This window comes from Anolis sagrei, chromosome 4, assembly GCF_037176765.1.
Source record: "Anolis sagrei isolate rAnoSag1 chromosome 4, rAnoSag1.mat, whole genome shotgun sequence".
In the NCBI taxonomy this organism is placed as follows: Eukaryota; Metazoa; Chordata; class Lepidosauria; order Squamata; family Dactyloidae; genus Anolis; species Anolis sagrei.
In genome coordinates, this window is record NC_090024.1 from 248904036 (window position 1) to 248922073 (window position 18038).

At 51.3% G+C, this 18038-nt stretch overlaps 1 protein-coding gene across 1 annotated transcript in view; it reads right to left on the reverse strand.

Annotated features, from left to right (window-relative positions):
* SNX21 (sorting nexin family member 21) overlaps nt 1-9817 on the reverse strand; it is a 22427-nt gene extending 12610 nt beyond the window's left edge. Inside the window, exons 1-2 of the mRNA XM_067468343.1 lie at nt 9723-9817; nt 2572-2933 (exon numbers count right to left, since the gene is read on the reverse strand). Of these exons, the coding sequence (XP_067324444.1) occupies nt 2572-2911 (340 nt within the window). The 5' untranslated portion in view covers nt 2912-2933; nt 9723-9817. The remainder of the gene's footprint in view (nt 1-2571; nt 2934-9722) is intronic.
* Nucleotides 9818-18038: the final 8221 nt, after the last annotated feature.

The following is an 18038-nucleotide window of genomic DNA, read 5'->3' on the forward strand; positions in this document are numbered from 1 at the left end:
TCACCTTTCCTAGGCTCAGGTCTGCTTCGTCAGGTGCCGTCTTCCGTTGGCCAACTGCATTGGCAGGTTGACATTTTGTGAATCCCATTATTAGGGAGACATGCTTTTTTAAAAGCCCTTCCTAGGAAAATTTAGACCAGTGGTTCTCCACCTTGCTAATGCCGTGACCCCTTAATGCCGTTCCCTATGTTGTGGTGACCCCCAACCATAACATTGTTTTCATTGCTACTTGATACCTGTCATTTTACTCCTGTTATAAATCGTCATGTAAATATCCGATATGCAGGATGGATTTTCATTCACTGGACTAAATTGAGAACAAATATCCAATATGCTAGTGGGGTTGGGGGGGGGGGGAGGATTGATTTTGTCATTTGGGAGTTGTAGTTGCTGGGATTTATAGTTCACTTATAATCAAAGAGCATTCTGAACTCCACCAGCGATGGATTTAAACCGAACTTGGCACACAGTTCTCCCATGACCAACAGAAAACACCGGAAGGGTTTTTGGCCATTGACCTTGAGTTTGGGAGTTGTAGTTCACCTATACCCAGAGCAGGGCTGTGGATTCATGCAATGATGGATCTGGACCAAATTTAGCATGAATGCTCAATATGCCAAAATGGGAACACTGGTGGAGATTGGGGGAAATAGACCTTGACATTTGGGAGTTGTAGTTGTTGGGATTTATAGTTCACCTACAATCAAAGAGCATTCTGAACTCAACCAACAATAGAATTGGGTCAAACTTCCCACACAGAATCCCAATGATCAAAAGAAAATACTGTTTTCTTATGGTCTTTGGAGACCCCTTTGACACCCCCCCACAACCCCTCAGGGGTCCCGACCCCCAGGTTGAGAAACACTGATCTAGGTCCTCTAGTGTGGAGAACTGCTGCCAGAGAATGCTTTTCTCTTCCTTTGCGAATCCTTCAGGGCTGCTCTGTGGCCATAAGGTTGCACTGGAGCAGGCTCCGAAAAAAGGGAATTTGCATTGAGTTCCACAAGGTCTCAGGCCTGTAAAGTGGAAGCTTATGCCACGGACAGAGCCATTCTTTCAGCCTCAGAAGTGCTACAAGATCCCTTTGCAATCTGATCCGGACTGAGAACGTCATGCCTAGGTCTCTGTGCCTGGAATTACACAGCCAAGGTGACACCCAACCCTCACATGGACTGTGCCTCCGAAGGCACTTTTGCAGAACATGAGGCATTTGGAAGGAATGCAGCCCTTCCATACTGGCCAAAAATGCCTGACTTGTTCTGGAAATACAGAATGGTAACTGGATTCAAGCTGAAGCTTCTTGCTGCAACTCACCCAGGCAGGGGCCCACACGGCCTCTCAGAGCATCCTAGCGTTGGAAGACAGAGACCGGGTGGGCCATCCAGTCCAACCCCACCCGACCAAGAAGCAGGAAAATCACATTCAAAGTGCTCCCCCCCCCCCCCCCGACAGATGGCCACCCAGCCTCTGGGTTGTTGTAGGGTTTTTTAGGCTATATGGCCATGTTCTAGAGGCATTCTCTCCTGACGTTTCGCCTGCATCTGTGGCAAGCATCCTCAGAGGTAGAGAGGTCTGTTGGAACTGGGAAAAGGGGTTACCTATCTGTGGAATAATGACCAGGGTGGGACAAAGGACTCTTGTCTGCTGGAGCTAGGTGTGAATGTTTTCAACTGACCACCTTGCTTAGCATTTGATTGCCTGGCAGTGCCTGGAGCAATCTTTTGTTGAGAGGTGATTGGATGTCCTTGTTTGTTTCCTCTCTGTCGATGTGCTGTTCTAATTTTAGAGTTTTTTTTAATACTGGTAGCCAGATTTTGTTCATTTTCATGGTTTCCTCCTTTCTGTTGAAATTGTCCACATGATTCTTGTGGATTTCAATGGCTTCTCTGTGTAGTCAGACATCTAATCACCTCTCAACAAAAGATTGCTCCAGGCACTGCCAGGCAATCAAATGCTAATCAAGGTGGACAGTTGAAACACTCCCACCTAGCTCCAGCAGACAAGAGTCCTTTGTCCCACCCTGGTCATTCCACAGATATATAAACCCTTTTTCCTAGTTCTAACAAACCTCGCTACCTCTGAGGACGCTTGCCATAGGTGCAGGCGAAACGTCAGGAGAGAATGCCTCTAGACCATAGACATATATCCCAAAAAAAAAATCTACAACAAGGACATCTAATCACTTCTCAACAAAAGATTGCTCCAGGCACTGCCAGGTAATCAAATGCTAATCAAGGTGGTCAGTTGAAACACTCCCACCTAGCTCCAGCAGACAAGAGTCCTTTGTCCCACCCTGGTCATTCCACAGATAGATAAACCCTTTTTCCTAGTTCTGACAGACCTCACTCCCTCTGAGGATGCTTGCCATAGATGCAGGCGAAACGTCAGGAGAAAATGCCTCTAGAACATGGCTCTATAGCCCGAAAAAACCCACAAGAACCTAGTGATTTTGACCATGAAAGCCTTCGAGAATACACCCAGCCTCTGTTTCAAAGCCTCCATAGAAGGAGCCTCCACCACACTCCACAAGGGGCAGAGAGTTCCACTGCTGAACAATCGCAGTCCCCTCACCTCCGTCCTCTGAGGCTCCCAGGCGCTCGGGGTCAAGGGCGGCCCCTTGGTCCTTCCTGGCTGCAACGGCCGCCCCGCTGTCATCCTCCTCTTCTTCGTCTTCCTCCTCATCCTCCTCTCCATCTTCTTCCCCATCCTCTTCTTCATCCTCCTCCTCCTCCTCGTTGCTGGTGAAGCTGAGGGTCCCGCTGAGGCGAGTGGAGAGGCCCTCCAGGTCGTCCTCCAGCTCAGAACTCTCCGGAAAGTCCTCGGCCTCCGATCCGCAGCCAGCCAGGGCCCCCCCATTCTGGCCCTCCCCGGTCAGGGCATGCCTCAGGCGGTGCAGGATGCGGGACGCCATGGGGGCGGCCCCAAAGGGAGCCCTGAAGGGGGAGAAAAGGAAGGAGACAAGGCAGTTATTCTTGTTGGAAATAGCAACCTTCTTAAAGATAAGGGAGTTACGGATGGATGGGAATTTCTCAAGAGTGAAATACTCAAGAAACAATTGCAAACTGTGCCAACAAAGAGAAAAAATAGGACAAGTGCAAAGAAGCCAGAATGGATGTCCAAAGAACTTCTAACTGTGCTAAGACACAAAAGAGACATGCACAAGAAGTGGAAAAAGGGAGAAATCACCAAAGAAGAATTCAAACAAATAGCCAAGACCTGTAGGGAAAAGGTCCGCAAGGCTAAAGCACAAAACGAGCTCAGGCTTGCCAGGGACATTAAAAACATCTGAACATGAGGAAAAACTTCCTGACTGTGAGAGCCGTTCAGCAGTGGAACTCTCTGCCCCGGAGTGTAGTGGAGGCTCCTTCTTTGGAAGCTTTTAAACAGAGGTTGGATGGCCATCTGTCAGGGGTGATTTGAATGCAACATTCCTGCTTCTTGGCAGAACGGGGTTGGACTGGATGATGGCCCAGGAGGTCTCTTCCAACTCTAGGATTCTAGGATTCTATGATTCTAAGGCTCCACTTTTTAGACATATAATTCAGATTGTGTTGTATAGGTGTGCATTGGTACGCAGTTTTCCTTAACTCTATGCAGACCATGTGATCAGATCTGGGACTGTTCAGGACTCAGACTCCATTTTCGAAACTGTATGCTTTAGGAAAACAGAGACTATCTTAGACTATCAGAACAGAGATGCTTTAGATTTTGGACTGTTAAGAAAGATGCCCTGTGTTGTCAACACAGGGAAACTACTTCAGATCTGCCTGTAACTGGATTGATTTAGAAATATACCTGTATGCTGAATACATAAAGTTTGTGAGTAAACCAACAATGTTATTTTAACAAAGACTACTTATTTTGGTCTCTTGAGAGCATATTTTAAGGGCGAGTAGATGTTTTGGGGCAACTGAAAAGAACACTTTGGAAATGTGTTGTTTGGGCTTGGCCTCATGTAAGCCGCCCCGAGTCCCCATCGGGGAGAGATGGTGGTGGGGTATAAATAAAGATTATTATTATTATTAATATTAATATTATTATTATATAAGGAGAGAATGCCTCTAGACCATTGCCATATAGCCCGAAAAAACATACAACAACCCATTATTATTATTATTATTATTATTATTATTATTATTATAGTGCATTGGCATATCTTTGTCCCTATCAGTTCAAAGAGATACCTAGGTATATCAGTCTAACAACTGAGAAACCTAATTGCCATGCATGAATGCTAGTGGATATTACCACTAAGGAGAAGGTTGACTCAAGCGAGTTTTCAACTCTTCTCGGGGAGATTCCTGATTTTCCCAAAATGCTTATGAATATTCATTTCCAAAAAGGTTATGGAGAATCCCGTTTCCCAAAACAATGCAGTTATCCTAGGCTGCATCAACAATACAGTGTCCAGATTGAGGGAAGCGATCCCACTCTCTCTGCAGACTCGGAGAAGGCAGTGGCCGTAGAAGGCAGCCTCCCATGGTATCTCCTACCATGACCGTGTATATGCCTATGTGGTAGAGCCAACTTCCACCCTCCCTCCAGGTGTTTTGGACTCCAACTCCCACCATTCCTCACAGCCTCAGGCCCCTTCCTTTTCCCACTGTGTGATTGTTTTGAAGGCCAGGCTAGGTACTTCAGCCAGCACCAACTCTAATTGCGGAAGCTCATTCACCGTACTGTTGACACTAGAACAGACACGAGCCAACTTGGACCCTCCCTCCAGGTGTTTTGGACTTCAACTCCCACCATTCCTCACAGCCTCAGGCCCTCAGGCTAAGAGGAATGGTGGGAGCTGGAGTCCAAAACACCTGGAGGGCTGAAGTTGACCCAAGTTGGGACACATCAATGAAAGTTTTACACTCCTGGTTTGTGACTGTAATAATAATAATAATAATTCAATTATTATTATTATTATTATTATTATTCTTTATTTGTACCCCGCTACCATCTCCCCAAGGGACTCGGTGCGGCTTACATGAGACCGAGCCCAAAATACAACAATACACGCAATAATAACAATACAAGCAATTAAAATAAAAACATGGACAATACAATAATGTCACATTAACAATAAAACCACACAATTAAAACTGTGGGAAGGCCAAATGTAAAGTTAAAATTGGAAGTAATGCCGGGGCGTGGGCAAAAAGGTGAAAGTGGCATTTGTGGAAAACATACAAACAGACCTAAAACAATGTGAAGTGCTTTGGATGACAAAGTGCGATGGGATCCTTATTCTGGGAAGGCACACTTGAACAACCAAGTCTTCAAGCTCCTCCTAAAGACTGCCAGGATTGGGGCCTGCCTGATGTCCTTAGGGAGTGAGTTCCAGAGTCGGGGGGCCACCACCGAGAAGGCCCTCTCCCTTGTCCCCACCAATCGCGATTGTGATGATGGGAGCGCAAGAAGGGCCTCTCCAGATGATTGAAGAGATCGTGTGGGTTCATACACATAGGTAGGTGGGTCCCAAACTGTCCAGGGCTTTGTAGGTAAGAACCTGCACCTTGCATTCAATGCCATGATACGGCAAGGGTGATCTCGCCCGGGAACCTAACGGCTGTGTTCTGCTCTGGGTGTTGTCAATGACATGGCATTGTGTCCATTCTTGTTGTGGTTGCTGCTGCCGTCATGACTATTTACATAACAAGCGCAACCCAGGCTGGGCAGGGTGCGTGGCGCCAGCGGACGGCGGCCGTGTTACTCTTCTCCAGAGGAGACCACTGCCTAGAGAGACCTGTGAGTAACCGTGAGTTGCTTGCGCTTCCTGCATTCCTAGGCGTCTCGCCTGGAGTAGATAAACATTTATACTGTGGAGTTTGCTAGGGATGCAGGAAATGCATAGAAAAGGGAGGACACTTTCGTCCCAAACTTTCTCCCCAAACTTTCCTTTTAACATGACAAGCTACGCAAAATTATATAATGAAATGTCTTCTTGTTCTGCATATGAAAGTAGCAAGAAATCTGTGAAAATTTCCTTTTGCAAAAATGGCATTCATAACTGGGTGGTTGTAGGTTTCTTCAGGTTATATGGCCATGTTCTAGAGGCATTTCTCCTGACGTTTCGCCTGCATCTATGGCAAGCATCCTCAGAGGCAGGGAGGTCTGTTGGAACTAGGAAAAAGGGTTTTATATATCTGTGGAAAGACAGGGTGGGACAAAGGACTCTTGTCTGCTGGAGTGAGGTGCGAAACAACAGCTAAACAACAGAGAGGAAAAAACCAGGCACAGATTAACACCTCCCAGCAAGAGATTTTCCCAGACGCAGGCAGGCCTTCAAATGCTAATGAAGGTGATCAGCTAAACATTCACACCTAACTGCAGCAGGGAAGAGCTCCTTCCCCCACCCCAGCCATTCCACAGAGATATAAACCCATTTTTCCTACTTCCAACAGACCTCACAACCTCTGAGGATGCTTGCCATAGATGCAGGCAAAACGTCAGGAAAAATGCCTCTAGAACATGGCTCTATAGCCCGAAAAAACCCACAAGAACCTAGTGATTCCAGCCATGAAAGCCTTCGACAATACATTGAGGTGCGAATGTTTCAACTGACCACCTTGATTAGTATTTCATGGCCTGGCAGTGCCTGGGGCAATCTTTTGTTGAGAGGTGTTAAGATGTACCTGATTGTTTCCTCTCTGTTGTTGTGCTGTTGTAATTTTAGAGGTTTTTTTTAATACTGGTAGCCAGGTTGTGTTCATTTTCATGGTTTCCTCCTTTCTGTTGACATTGTCCACATGCTCGTGGATGCTTGTGACACGGTGGTTGTGAGAGTGGTCCATCATTTCTGTGTTCTCAAATAATATGTTGTATCCAGGTTGGTTCCTCAGGTGCTCTGCTCTGGCTGACTTCTCTGGTTGAAGTAGTCTGCAGGGTCTTCCATGTTCCTTGATTTGTGCCTGGGCAATGCTGCTGCGTGTGGTGGTCCCTCTGGAGACTTCTTGTCCACAGCTGCATGGTATACAATGGTAGACTCCTGCAGAAGTGAGAGGGTCCCTCTTGTCCTTTGCTGAACGGAGCATTTGTTGGATTTTCTTGGTGGGCCTGTAGAGAAGTCAACCATAGCAGAGCACCTGAGGAACCAGTCTGGACGCAGCATATTATTTGAGAAGACAGAAATGCTGGACCACTCTCACAACCACCATATCGGGCTACACAGAGAAGCCATTGAAATCCACAGGAAGCATGTGGACAATTTCAACAGAAAGGAGGAAAACATGAAAGTGAACAAAATCTGGCTACCAATATTAAAAAACTCAAAAATTACAACAGCAAAACAGCAGAGAGGAAACAATCAGGCACATCTAATCACTTCTCAACAAAAGATTGCTCCAGGCACTGCCAGGCAATTAAATGCTAATCAAGGTGGTCAGTTGAAACATTCCCATCTAACTCCAGCAGACAAGAGTCCTTTGTCCCACCCTGGTCATTATTCCACAGATATATAAACCATGAAAATGAACAAAATCTGGCTACCAGTATTAAAAAAAAAAACTCTAAAATTGCAACAGCACAACAACAGAGAGGAAACAATCAGGCACATCTTAACACCTCTCAACAAAAGAGTTGAGTGGCAGCCAATAGTGAAAGGACCAAGGCAGAGACATCTCCAGCTCATCCCCTGTTTGGGTATCAGCCAGCACGTCAACGACTTAAATCAAGACATAGTTTTCTACGATCCAAAGAGACACTCGCTGGAACACCTCAGCAAGCAAGAGTCCAAAAGTGGCAGGCTCAAACCCAGCACCTCAATCCGTGGGTGATACCCAATGAGAGAAGAAGACTGGGCGGCTTGGAAGGCGCTGAACAGACTGCTCTCTGGCACCACAAGATGCAGAGCCAACCTCAAGAAATGGGGCCACAAAGTGGAGTCCACGACATGCGAGTGCGGAGAAGAGCAAACCACTGACCACCTGCTGCAATGCACCCTGAGCCCTGCCACATGATGCACAAGGGAGGACCTTCTTGCGGCAACACCAGAGGCACTCCAAGGGGCCAGAGACTGGCCAAAGGACATTTAATCCACTACCAAGTTTGCAAAATCTGTGTTTTTTTTTTATCTGTTTGTTTTGTTCTGTTAGAAATGTAATACAATGTTCTGGTTGCGGATGACATGATAAATAAATAAACAAAAGATTGCTCCAGGCACTGCCCGGCCATCTAGTGCTAATCAAGGTGGTCAGTTGAAACATTCCCACCTAGCTCCAGCAGAGAAGAGTCCTTTGTCTCACCCTGTCTCACAGTATTCCACAGATATATAAGCCCCTTTTTCCTAGTTCCGACACACCTCACTCCCTCTGAGGATGCTTCCCATAGATGCAGGTGAAACGTCAGGAGAAAATGCCTCCAGAACATGGCCATACAGCCCGAAAAAACCTACAACAACCCAGGCATTCATAATGTTTTGGGAAAATTGGGACTCTCCACAGGCTTTTGGAAGTGTGACCCGTCTGGAGATCAACTGCCATTCACACGATTGGGAGTCATCTTCACCCTTGGAAAGGCCTGGCCCTGTTCACGGTCACTTTGGAACTGCTCATGTCTTCTTCAGACAAGCGGCTGTTCAGTGGTCAAATGCAAGGTCCCAAACCCCCATGGACAGGGGGAGGGGGCCAGCCTGATATCTCTGGGGAGGCAATTCCGCAGGTGGGGGGCCACTGCCGAGAAGGCCCTGTCTCTCGTCTCCATCAATTGCGTTTGTGAGGGCGGTGGGATCGAGAGCAGGGCCTCACCGGGTGATCTTCCACTTGGTGATGATTCGTAGGTGGTCTCTGCAGACCAGGCTGGGCCCACTTTGAGCCCCCCTCCCCCCTTCTCCCTCCAGGAGTTTTGGACTTCAACTCCCACCATTCGTAACAGCTGGAAGAAGGGTGGGAGTTGGAGCCCAAAACACCTGGAGGGAGGGAGGGGAGAGGCGGGGGGGGGGGGGCAAGAGCCCTGCCAATCACTGGTCGGGGCCTCCTGCTCTAAGGCCGGGAGCCCCCCGCCTGGCGAGGGGGATGCCCCATTGTGGCCCCTCTTGCTGTGGCTATTCTGCATTCGCACCTGTTTGTCTTTCTCGCGGGTCTTTCAGGCCAATGATGGGCATGAAAGGAAGGGGCCAGGCTTCTTGGCAGGGATGCTGCTGGGTGGGGGGGGGCTCCTCACGCACCTTGGAACCGCATCAGTCAGGTGGGCCCTGGAGACCAGGCCGGGCCCACCTGGGGGCCTCCCTCCCTCCCTCCCTCCCATTCCTAACAGCCTAAAACACCTGGAGGGGGTGTCCAAGGTGTCCGAGGCCTGGCCCTGAGCCCTGCCAATCATCCGGGCGGGGCCTCCTGCTCCAGGCTGGCCCTGGGAGGAGGGAGGGAGGGAGGGAGGGAGGGAGGCCTACCTGCCCAGGGACAGGTGAGCCCTCCCTCCCTCGCAGGGCGGCAGGTAAGAGGCCTGGCCACGCCCAGGGGAGGGGAGGGGAGGGGGCCCGGCTCCTCCCTCCATCCCTCCCTTCCCCCTTGCCCCCCCCGCCCGCAGGAATGGGGGCGCCTACGTCACGGGGCGGGGGGAAGGGCCCCCGACTGGGAGGCTGCACTCTGCACATGCCCAGAGGGAGAGGCGGAGGGGAGGGCAGAGGGGGAGGCTCCGCCCCGATGAAGGGGGTCTCGTAAGGGGGCAGCGGGGAGGGAGGGAGGGAGGAGGGGGCGCCCAAATGAAGGGGAGGGGGAAGGGGGGCTCTTCTTTACCTGCCGCTCTCTTCCTCCACCTGGAGATGGGCGCCTCCTTCCTTCCTTCCTTCCTTCCTTCTCTCTCTCTCTCTCCGGGAGGGAGGGAAGCGCCGCCTTTGCCGACCGAGGGCCCCCTCCCTTTCTCTGTATGTCTGCGCATGCGCGGAGCACAATATCTCCCCCCCCCCGAGGAGCGCAAGCCTGCCCCCTCCCTCCCTCCCTCTCCCTTTCCCCCTTTGTGGGGGGGGGGCACTTAACGCGGGACCAACCCGCCTTCGTGCCCCCGCCTGGCAGGCCCGCGCTGGATCCGGAGTGGACGTGGGCCGAGCAGGAGGCCAAGCCGGGCCCCAGTGGGGTGGTCAGTGGCCGAAGAGCCCTGCCCTGAGGCGCCTCAGCAAGGACATGGGGGGGGGGGGAGGGAGAAGGAGGGCCCCCCCGCTGGGACCCCTCCCTCCCACCCGCAGCAGCTCAAGGCGAGCGAGCCCCCCGGGGGGGGGGGCAATCCGGACCCGCTGCTTTGGGAAGAGAACCAGCCCCCCCCCCTCCTGGAAGAACCGGGCCAGCCCCCTTCCTTTGCGGGGGGGGAGAGGTCAAGCGAGGCCGGAGCCACAGACCGGGGGGGGGCGGGGGGCAGCCCCGGCAGTCCCTTCAAGCGGCATGAGGTCGCTCACCTTCGGACCCGCTTTGGGTCAGAGCACGCACGGCCCCATCCCAGCCCCCCAGGTGTCATGCTCCCCATGCTCTAATCCGCTTTGGTAGACCACTTTACCTGGAAGATTGTGCCCAATTCTGGGCACCACAATTCAAGAGAGAGATTGACTCTAAGCTGGAATGTGTCCAGAGGAGGGCGACTCAAATGATCAAGGGTCTGGAGAACAAGCCCTATGAGGAGCGGCTTAAGGAGCTGGGCATGTTTAGCCTGAAGAAGAGAAGGCTGAGAGGAGATATGATAGCCATGTATAAATATGTGAGAGGAAGCCACAGGGAGGAGGAGGGAGCAAGCTTGTTTTCTGCTTCCTTGGAGACTAGGATGCAATGGAACAATGGCTTCAAACTACAAGAGAGGAGATTCCATCTGAACATGAGGAAGAACTTCCTGACTGTGAGAGCCGTTCAGCAGTGGAACTCTCTGCTCCGGAAGTGTGGTGGAGGCTCCTTCTTTGGAAGCTTTTAAGCAGAGGCTGGATGGCCATCTGTCAGGGGTGCTTTGAATGCAATATTCCTGCAGAATATTGGCAGAAGGGGGTTGGACTGGATGATGGCCCAGGAAGTCTCTTCCAACTCTTGGATTCTAGGATTCTAAGAAAAGAGATTCCACCTGAACACGAGGAAGAACTTCCTGACTGTGAGAGCCGTTCAGCGGTGGAACTCTCTGCCCCGGAGGGAGTGTGGTGGAGGCTCCTTCTTTGGAAGCTTTTAAGCAGAGGCTGGATGGCCATCTGCCAGGGGTGATTTGAATGCAATATTCCTGCTTCTTGGCAGAAGGGGGTTGGACTAGATGGCCCATCAGGTCTCTTCCAACTCTTTGATTCTAGGATTCTATGATTCTATATTAGAATCATAGAGCTGGAAGAAACCTCCATAGGTCATCCAATCCAACCCCTGGCTCTGATGATGATGATGATGATGGTGATGATGACGATGATGGACTGGATGGCCCAGGAGGTCTCTCCCAACTCTAGGATTCTAGGATTCTAAGTGAGAGCAATGGAGGCATTACTTTTTGACCCACCCTTGTCTACAGCTGGAGTTGCAAGAAAGGTCCCTGTTCTGAGGGACAAGCAATGAAAGAGCAAACCTCCAGGACCTCTCTTGTGTGTGACTTGGGGGCTGACGGCATCAGAAAAGCCCCCCAAGTGCCTTTTCCAACAGCAGAGCGTGTATTCCTGCCCACAGCCTTTCGGTCAGGGTTGGCTTGACACGCCTTCCTCTTGGCACGTTTCTCTCTTTCACCCTCCACTCGTGCCTCCTCAAATTCTGCAGCACTGCTGGTCACAGCTGACCTCCAGCTGGAGCGCTCAAGGGCCAGGACATCCCAGTTCTCAGTGTCTATGCCAGAGGCAGACCCCAAAGCCACCTTGGAACTATGGCTTCTGAGCATGTGCAGAGTGCATCCCTCCCCTCACAGCCTCTTGACACCCAGAAAAGCCCCCCAAGTGCCTTTTGCTCACACAGCAAAGTGTATATTCCTGCCCACAGCCTTTCCTGGATGAACAGCCCAGAGGCAGACCCCAAAGCCACCTTGGAACTGTGGCTTCTGAGCATGTGCAGAGTGCATCCCTCCCCTCACAAGCCCCTGAGGTCTCCCTCCCTCCTTCCTTTTGGACTGGGTCTCTCAATGCCAGCCCCTTCCCTTGTGAGCCTTGTGGGGCTAGGCTACTACTAGTAGTAGTACTGCTCTATGATAACAATCAGGACAAGAGGTGGGTCTTGGGCACCTGAGTGATCCCGTGGGTCTGCCTCCAAGGCCGAAGCCCCTCCGCAGGTCCAGATCCGTCTTGGCCTTATTTAGCAAGCCAGGGAGGCCCCCTCCTCCTCCTCCTCGTCCTCAGCAGGTTTCCCCTTCTTCCTCGAGGAGGGGGGTGCCCACTGTCTATTAATAGGGGAGGGAGGGCGCACCTGCCCCTGTCCCTCAGGAGCCTTCCGGAGACTTCTCCTTCCTCCGCCTGACTCCCTCCCTTTGGGGTCCCACCAGCCAAACCACAGTCCTTGACGCTCCACAGGACGCCACAATCATGTCGTCAACAGAGGAGTTGGGAAACAGGAAAATCAGAGGCAGGAATTTGCAGCACTTAAAGGTTACCGAGATCTCCCCAAAGATTGCAGGAATAGAAATCCCAAACCCGCAGCAGCAGCCCCGATTGCAGGGGAAGAACATGGATGCACCACGCATGGGCACCTGTGGGCCTTCGCTCCAGGCCTATTGCACTTCAACTCCCATTATTATTGTTGTTATTATTATTATTATTATTATTATTATTAAAGTATTGTCGAAGGCTTTCATGGCTGGAATCACTAGGTTCTTGTGGGTTCTTTCGGGCTATAGAGCCATGTTCTAGAGGCATTTCTCCTGTCGTTTTGCCTGCATCTATGGCAAGCATCCTCAGAGGTAGTGAGGTCTGTTGGAAATAGGACAAAGGGTTTATATATCTGTGGAATGGCTGAGGTGGGGCAAAGAGCTCTTCCCTGCTGCAGTTAGGTGTGAATGTTTCAGCTGATCACCTTCATTAGCATTTGAAGGCCTGCCTGAGCCTGGGAAAATCTGTTGCTGGGAGGTGTTAATCTGTGCCTGGTTTTTTCCTCTCTGTTGTTTAGCTGTAATGTTATTGTTGGGAGTCACCACCACATGAGGAATGGCATGAAGGGGTCGCAGCACTAGGAAGGGTGACAAGCACCCATCTAGGGTCTTTCGGAGGAAGGTTCCTCGCCAAAGCAAACCCTGCCTCAATCCCCAAAGGAATTCTGGTCTGTAGTTCAGTGCAGGGTCTCATCCTTGCAAGCAGCTCCAGAAACAAATACTAAAAGCCAATGGGATGTTGGCCTGCATCCATAGGAGCCTAATGTCTAGATCTAGGGAAGTCCTGCTCCCCATGCTCTCTTCTGCCTTGGTTAGACCACACCTGGAATATTGTGTCCAGTTCTGGGCACCACAATTCAAGAGAGATATTGACTCTAAGATGGAATGTGTCCAGAGAAAGAGGGCGACTCAAAGGATCAAGGGTCTGGAGAAAAAGCCCTGTGAGGAGCGGCTTAAGGAGCTGGGCATGTTTAGCCTGAAGAAGAGAAGGCTGAGAGGAGATATGATGAGGGCCATGGATAAATACGTAAGAGGAAGTCCTAGGGAGGATGGAGCAGGCTTCCTTTCTGCTGCCCTGGAGACTAGGACGCAATGGAACCAAACTGCAGGAAAGAGAGGAGATTCCACCTGAACATGAGGAAGAACTTCCTGATTGTGAGAGCCATTCAGCAGTGGAACCTTCTGCCCTGGAGGGAGTGTGGTGGAGGCTCCTTCTTTGGAGGCTTTTAAGCAGAGGCTGGATGGCCATCTGTCAGGGGTGCTTTGAATGCAATATTCCTGCTTCTTGGCAGAATGGGGTTGGACTGGATGATGGCCCACGAGGTCTCTTCCAACTCTAGGATTCTATAGGTTAACCCTTCCCTATGCTATCCATGGGTGGATGAACTTCCTGACTGAGAGAGCTGTTCAACAGTGGAACTCTCTGCCCCGGAGTGTGGTGGAGTGTGCCTTGGTTATTCTTAGTCTCTGGCAGAAGGCAACCTCTCCATTACGATGCCGTTTTCTTTCCCTGCAGGTTTTGAGCCAAGTTCTGGACTGAGGTCAAGCTCCAGGTCCCTGCGACCCGTGAGGCACCGCGTGGGGTTTGGGCCTGGGGAGGGGCTCACGGCACAGGGGCGCCAGGGAGGTCCCAATGATGTCGAGCACCCCCCCCCCCCCAAATAAGGGATAGTGACTTATAGTTCTGCAAAGGGCAAGGGCACCAGACTACACAACAAGGCGTGGAACCAGGCGGCCACTTGAGAAGAAATATGTCAACTCATAGACTCCAGACTATGTGGAACTGGGAGATTCCCACAGTCTCACTGGACTTCGGTACATACTCTCTCCCTCATGAACTTTCCTCAAAGACCTTTTAAAACCTTGGACTTCAGGCTTCTTCATGAAAATTAATCCTTAATCCTTAAGATGGGGTTTTATTGCCATGAAATGCTTATGATTTGAATGTATGTATCTTGCTATGAAATATCTTTTGCCCCACTTCCCTTTGCCCCAGAAAAATGAAACATCCTCTTGTTTGCTTTGTCTGGCAGGCAGGGAAGTTTTCTTTGGACATTTTGATTGAATCACAAAGGGACAAGGCTGACCCCCTGGGGTCCCTGTTTGTTCCCTTCTCAAAATCCATCAGAAGACACACCTTATCAGGTCTAAGGCAGGAAAACCTTTCATAATGAAATCAACCTTTGCTGGCCAAAACAATGCCTAACCAATCAGAGAGAAGCCGAGTGGAGAGGGGCGGGCGGAAAAATTTGAAATGTTTTCCTGTATTTTGCCTATAAATATGCCTGTATCCCTGTGCTCCTGCATGCTTGTGGTGGAATGATTCCTGCAATGCATCCGATCTCAGCTGAATCGCTAATAAACACCTCGATGCCCCTTCTTCGCTTTGGCAAGGGGCTCATTTCAATTATTAATCTATATATATAAATTTCCTACTGGCGTCCAACGGGGAAGCAAAACTCTAAAACCTCTCCACAAAACTCTACCAAAATTGCCATGCCCCAAGGACAACCCACTAGGTACAAACTAATCCACTCTGAAATCAAAACCACACAACAACAACCACAAAAAACGGGAAAGCAACTGAGCATGCGCACTGGCGCAAACTCCCCGACGTGCGCGCACATATGGCCCCTCACTCTCCCCCCCTCGGCGCGGCACACACACATACACCCGCACGCGCGCGCCCCCTCACCCCCCCGGCGCGGCACACACACACACATGCGCGCGCACCCCCTCACCCCCCCGGCGCGGCACACACACACACACGCATGCGCCCTCACCCCCCCCCGCACGGCACATACACACACACGCGCGCCCCCCTCATCCCCCCCGCGTGGCACACACACACACGCGCCCCCCTCACCCCCCCCCCCCCGCGCGGCACACACACACGCCCCCCTCACCCCCCCCCCCGCGCGGCACACACACACACACGCCCCCCTCACCCCCCCCCCCACGCGGCACACACACACACGCGCCCCCCTCACTCCCCCCCCCGCACGGCACACACACACACACGCCCCCCTCACCCCCCCGGCGCGGCACACACACACGCCCCCCTCACCCCCCCCCCCGCACGGCACATACACACACACACACACGCGCCCCCCTCACCCCCCCGGCGCGGCACACACACACGCGCGCGCGCGCCCTCATCCCCCCCCCCCGCGCGGCACCCTTTCTAAACCCATCCCCCCTCCCTTCCTCCCTCTTACCCCTCACGTTACCTCCAAGCCACGCCCCCTTCTAATCTGTCAAGGAAGAAGGGAGAGAAAGAGGGAGGGAAAGAAAGAAGGAAGGAATGAGGTAGAAAAGGAAGAAAGGAGAGAAAGAGGAAGGGAAAGAAAAAGGGGGGGGAGGAAGGAAAGTTAGAGAAGGAAGAAGAGAAGGAAAGAAAAAAGGGAAAGAAGGAAGGAAAGAAGGAGCGAAGGAAGGGGGGAAGATGTAGAGAAAGAGGGAGGGAAAGAAAGGAAGAAAGAGAGAAGGAAGAAAAGAGAGATTGCAGAAGAGAACAAGGAAGAAGGAAGGAAAGAGGGAGCGAAGGGAGGGGGGAAGATGTAGAGAAAGAGGGAGGGAAAGAAAGGAAGAAAGAGAGAAGGAAGAAAAAAGAGACAGCAGAAGAGAAAGAAAAAGGGGGAAGGAAGGAAAGCGATAGAGAAGGAAGGAAGGAGAGAAGGAAAGACGGGAAGGAAGGAAGGAAGGAAACAGGGAGTGAAGGAAGGAGGGAAAGAAGGGGAGATAGGGGGAAGGTTGGCCACAGCAATGTGTGGCGGGTACAGCTAGTATTAAATAAAATTGCTGGAATCGGGCTTCTCTGAAGGCTTGCCAAGGTAGCGTTCCCTCTTTGGTGGGAACTAAGGGTCATCTCCCCTTGGAGTTGACCTCCCACCCTAAAGTCTAGTTTGGCTTCACCAGTGCTGGGCCAGGCCAGGCCAGGTGGGTCCCACCCAACGCAGTGTAGCAGCCTGTGTCATCCCTGCCTTGTGCCCGTCTGCATTGGGAGATGAGTCAGAAGCCAAGCCACTTTTGAGACCCCGGTTCAGAAATGCCTTCTGCTCCAAACTTGAAACGGGCAGGAAGGGAGAAGCAACTGGAGGAACGCAAGCCATGATGCCACAAAGCTGACAAGGAGAGAGAGAGAGAGCCAAACACCTCCACCCATTTCCAGGAACTGCCAGGGGTCATTTCCCCCAAAATCTTCAAGAACAGGCCAACGTCTCCTCAAGTTCCATCATTTGATCCCCACTCCAAAGGCATCAGATCCCGTCTGATCCTGGATGAAAAGCAGGTTCTGCCTGGGTGGGTCTCCTGGGGGTGACCTTTCAGAGGAAGGAAATCACCTCCTTGGATGAAATGCGTGGGGCTGGCACCAACACACACGTGGCCTTGACACCCCAAAACACTGAGTCCTGTCTGGTTTGGGGAGTTAAGCAGTGTCAGCCCTGGTTTGTAATTGGGTGGGAGACCGCCAGGGAATCCCAGGTTCTGTAGACTGCGAGTTGAAGGAAGGGACTGGCCAAGCCACCTCTGGGTCTCCCTCGTCAAGGAAATCCCATTGAAATGCTTGGGGTGCCTATCAGTCAGGAGGGGACTTGAAGGCCCAGACCCACACGATGCCGGACCTTGGTCTCTTTCCTCCAATTTGGATGGCCAGCTCCTGGAGGATGCTGGGAGTGACAATCCCGGAAGCAGCTTCCCCAAGGCCAGGAGGCCTGTCTGTGAATCCCAGGTGCCGTATTTACTTGAGTCTAACACACCATCGACTCTAATGCGCACCTCAATTTCCAAAACCCTGAAACCAAAATAGAGTATTTGCTGACCAACATAATGTTTAGCGGCGAAAGATGCACTCTTTGTAGTTTGGCCCCAAAAGGTGCGCATGAGAGTGGCTGCCTGATTAGGGTTCCTTCGTTAAAAACAGAACGGGAGGGAGCGCCAGACCGTCCAGCAACGGAACTGTCTTGGTTCAATGCCATGGAGTCATCTAATTTGACACGGTTTTGAGCCTTCTTGGCCAAAGAATGCTGATGCCTCACCAAAGTCCACATTCCCAGGTGACGTGGCCATTCAAGTAGAGGCGAGGCCAATCAAAGAGGAGCTCCAGGGGGTCCTGAAGCCATTCTAATATGTCACCACCCTAATTTTGGCAATGCCATTGAGCCAGAAAACAGAAAGCATTAGATTCGAGTAAATAAAACATTGGCGGCAAAAAAAGCCAATGGGATTTTGGCCTGCATCAAGAGGAGCCTAGTGTCTAGATCTAAGGAAGTGATGCTCCCCATGCTCTATTCCGCCTTGGTTAGACCACACCTGGAATATTGTGTCCAATTCTGGGCACCACAATTCAAGAGAGATATTGACTCTAAGCTGGAATGTGTCCAGAGGAGGGCGACTAAAATGATCAAGGGTCTGGAGAACAAGCCCTATGAGGAGCGGCTTAGGGAACTGGGCATGTTTAGCCTGAAGAAGAGAAGGCTGAGAGATGATAGCCATGTATAAATATGTGAGAGGAAGCCACAGCGAGGAGGAGGGAG